This window comes from Malus domestica, chromosome 06 (genome assembly GCF_042453785.1).
Source record: "Malus domestica chromosome 06, GDT2T_hap1".
NCBI lineage: Eukaryota > Viridiplantae > Streptophyta > Magnoliopsida > Rosales > Rosaceae > Malus > Malus domestica.
The window spans coordinates 30,811,289-30,813,867 of record NC_091666.1 but is presented as its reverse complement, the minus strand read 5'-3'; the positions used below and the strand labels follow the sequence as shown (position 1 = coordinate 30,813,867).

General features: G+C 50.2%; 1 protein-coding gene across 1 annotated transcript; it reads left to right on the top strand.

The window, feature by feature from the left end:
- The first annotated feature begins 261 nt into the window (after positions 1–261).
- LOC103437752 (U-box domain-containing protein 38) lies at positions 262–2,579 on the top strand. The gene has a single exon (XM_008376250.4). The coding sequence runs from the start codon at positions 645–647 to the stop codon at positions 2,232–2,234; it is 1,590 nt and encodes a 529-aa protein (XP_008374472.2). The 5' UTR covers positions 262–644; the 3' UTR covers positions 2,235–2,579.

Sequence of the window (2,579 nt, the reverse complement as noted above, 5' to 3'; positions counted from 1 at the left end):
AACTAACTTTTTTTTTTACAAGCGACAATGAGAGTGGGTTTACCTTCTCATTCGACCTTTTTTTTTTTATACAAGGTACAATACAAGTTGTCCAATTATAAGAGTTATGTTCAACGATTAAGTAAGTAGAGGAATGCTAGCAATTACCTTCTCATTTGATATTTTGATCATGAAATATTATACGATGATGATCAGAATCATTATTTTCTCATATTCAACCATTGAAGTGCTAGTCATGTAAATATAAATTACGAGTAGAGAATTCAAATTGTAATATAAATTACTAGTTTATCAAAAATGCATCGTTAAAAAACAAACACACGAAACACAAGAAAACCCCACTAACGTTTTACATTTTCCCACCCCCAAAACAAAAAACAAGAAAGTGGGTTTCCACAAGGGGATAATTGCCAATGCACTGAGTCACTGACTGGTCAAGCAAACAGCTCACACAGCGTATACAACAAGACCAAACAAAACAAAACCCAAGGCTTCCGAGCAAAAGCACCTTAATTAATCATCTCCCAGCACCCTACTCATGTCCAACACAACCGTAACACAATCCCTCAGAAGCCCATCTGCCCAGAATTCCAGAAAGGTCTCATAGCTCCGCCGCCGCAACGTCCACCGTCTCCTCTTTGGGCATGGGCGGTAATGGCAAGCACAGGTGGAAGATCTCCTTCTACCGCTCCAATTCCGGCTCAAAGAATCCCCCAAAGGAGCTCTTATGCCCCATTTCCGGGTCCTTAATATCCGACCCTGTCGTCGTCTCTTCGGGTCAGACCTTCGAGCGCCTCTCCGTCCAACTCTGCCGCGAGCTGGGCTTTTCCCCCAAACTCGAAGACGGGACCCGACCGGATTTCTCCACCGTGATTCCCAATTTTGCCATCAAGTCTACCATCCAGAACTGGTGCGACCGCAACAACGCCCAGCACCCGCAGCCACCCGATTCAATCGCACTCGAGAAGGCCGTACGGGCGCTGATGGAGAAGGATAGGGAAGACCCAGGAATTAGGGTTTCGGAGCGGGAGCTGCTGAGGGGGATGGCGGAGAGGCCGCCGGTTAGGTACATGCACGCGGCGACCGAGTTGGGCTGCCGAGTCGACCATTTCTACTCCAGCTCGTCGGAAGAGTCAGTGGTCATCCCCTCGGCGAGTCCCCCCACTCCTCTTCCCTTCGCGACCCGGCCGTCGTGTTACTCCTCGTCGTCTTCCTCCGAAATCACAGCGGAGCTTCAAACCCTAAATCTTAATTCCTCGTTGCCGGGATGCGAGGAGGAGGAGCAATTGATGACAAAGCTGAGAAGCTCCGAGGTAATTGAGCAGGAGGAGGGGGTAATTTTACTCAGAAAGCTCACGAGGACGAAGGAGGAGCTTAGGATTTCGCTCTGCACTCCCCGGCTGCTCTCCGCCGTCGGATCGCTGGTTGTCTCGCGATACAGCACCGTGCAGCAAAACGCCCTCGCTTCGCTGGTGAACTTGTCTCTGGAGAAGGCCAACAAGGTGAAGATTGTACGGTCAGGATTCGTCCCGCATTTGGTGGATGTATTGAAGGGAGGATCCAGTGAGTCGCAGGAGCACGCCGCTGGCGCGCTCTTCAGCTTGGCGTTGGAGGAAGATAACAAGATGGCGATCGGAGTGCTCGGCGCGTTGCCTCCGCTGATGCACGCGTTCGTAAGGGCGGAGAGTGAGCGGACGCGCAATGACTCGGCGTTGGCGCTCTATCACTTGACGCTGGTGGAGAGCAACCGAGTCAAACTCGTTAAGCAACACAACGCGGTGCAAACTCTGTTGGCCTTGGCTAAGTCCCCGGCGTCAGCGGGCCGAGTTCTGCTGATTCTGTGCAATCTAGCGAGCTGCAACGAGGGGAGGTCCTCCATGCTCGATGCAAACGCGGTGGAGTGTTTGGTGGGGATGCTGAGGAGGCGAACCGAGTTTGATTCCGAGTCGACTCGGGAGAACTGTGTGGCGGCGCTCTATGCGCTGAGTCACGGGTCGATGAGGTTTCGTGGGCTGGCGAGGGAGGCGAAGGCGGTGGAGGTGTTGAGTGAGATCGAGAAGAGCGGGAGCGAGAGGGCGAGGGAGAAGGCCAACCGGCTGTTGATGGTGATGAGAGGGAGAGAGGATGAGCCAAATTGGGACTCGGTGTTGGACTCGGGTTCCGGACCTGGACTCGATCCGACTCGGTACCGAGTTGTGAGGAACTTGCATACCGCCAACTCAACCACGTTTTAGGTTTTTTTTTTTCTTTTTCTTTTTCTTTTTAAATTATAGAAAATGGGTTTTTTGTATATCAGCGCTAAAAAATGACAAATAAAAAAGAAAATGTAATCGTCGCCGAGTCGACTCGTTAGTCGTGACTCGGTACTGAGTTTGGGATACGGCGGCGGGGCCGATGGCGGGTGTAAATCATTGGCGGGGGAATGGTCCACGTCTCCTTTATTTTTGTGTTGTCTTTTTGCTTTTTGGTTTAGTGTTAATTAGTGTATGTAAGTAAGGTTTAATTAAGGATTTTGGAATGTAATGTGCACATAGATTTTTGCTTCAAGAAAAGATTGATTGGATAAGAACAATTTAGAA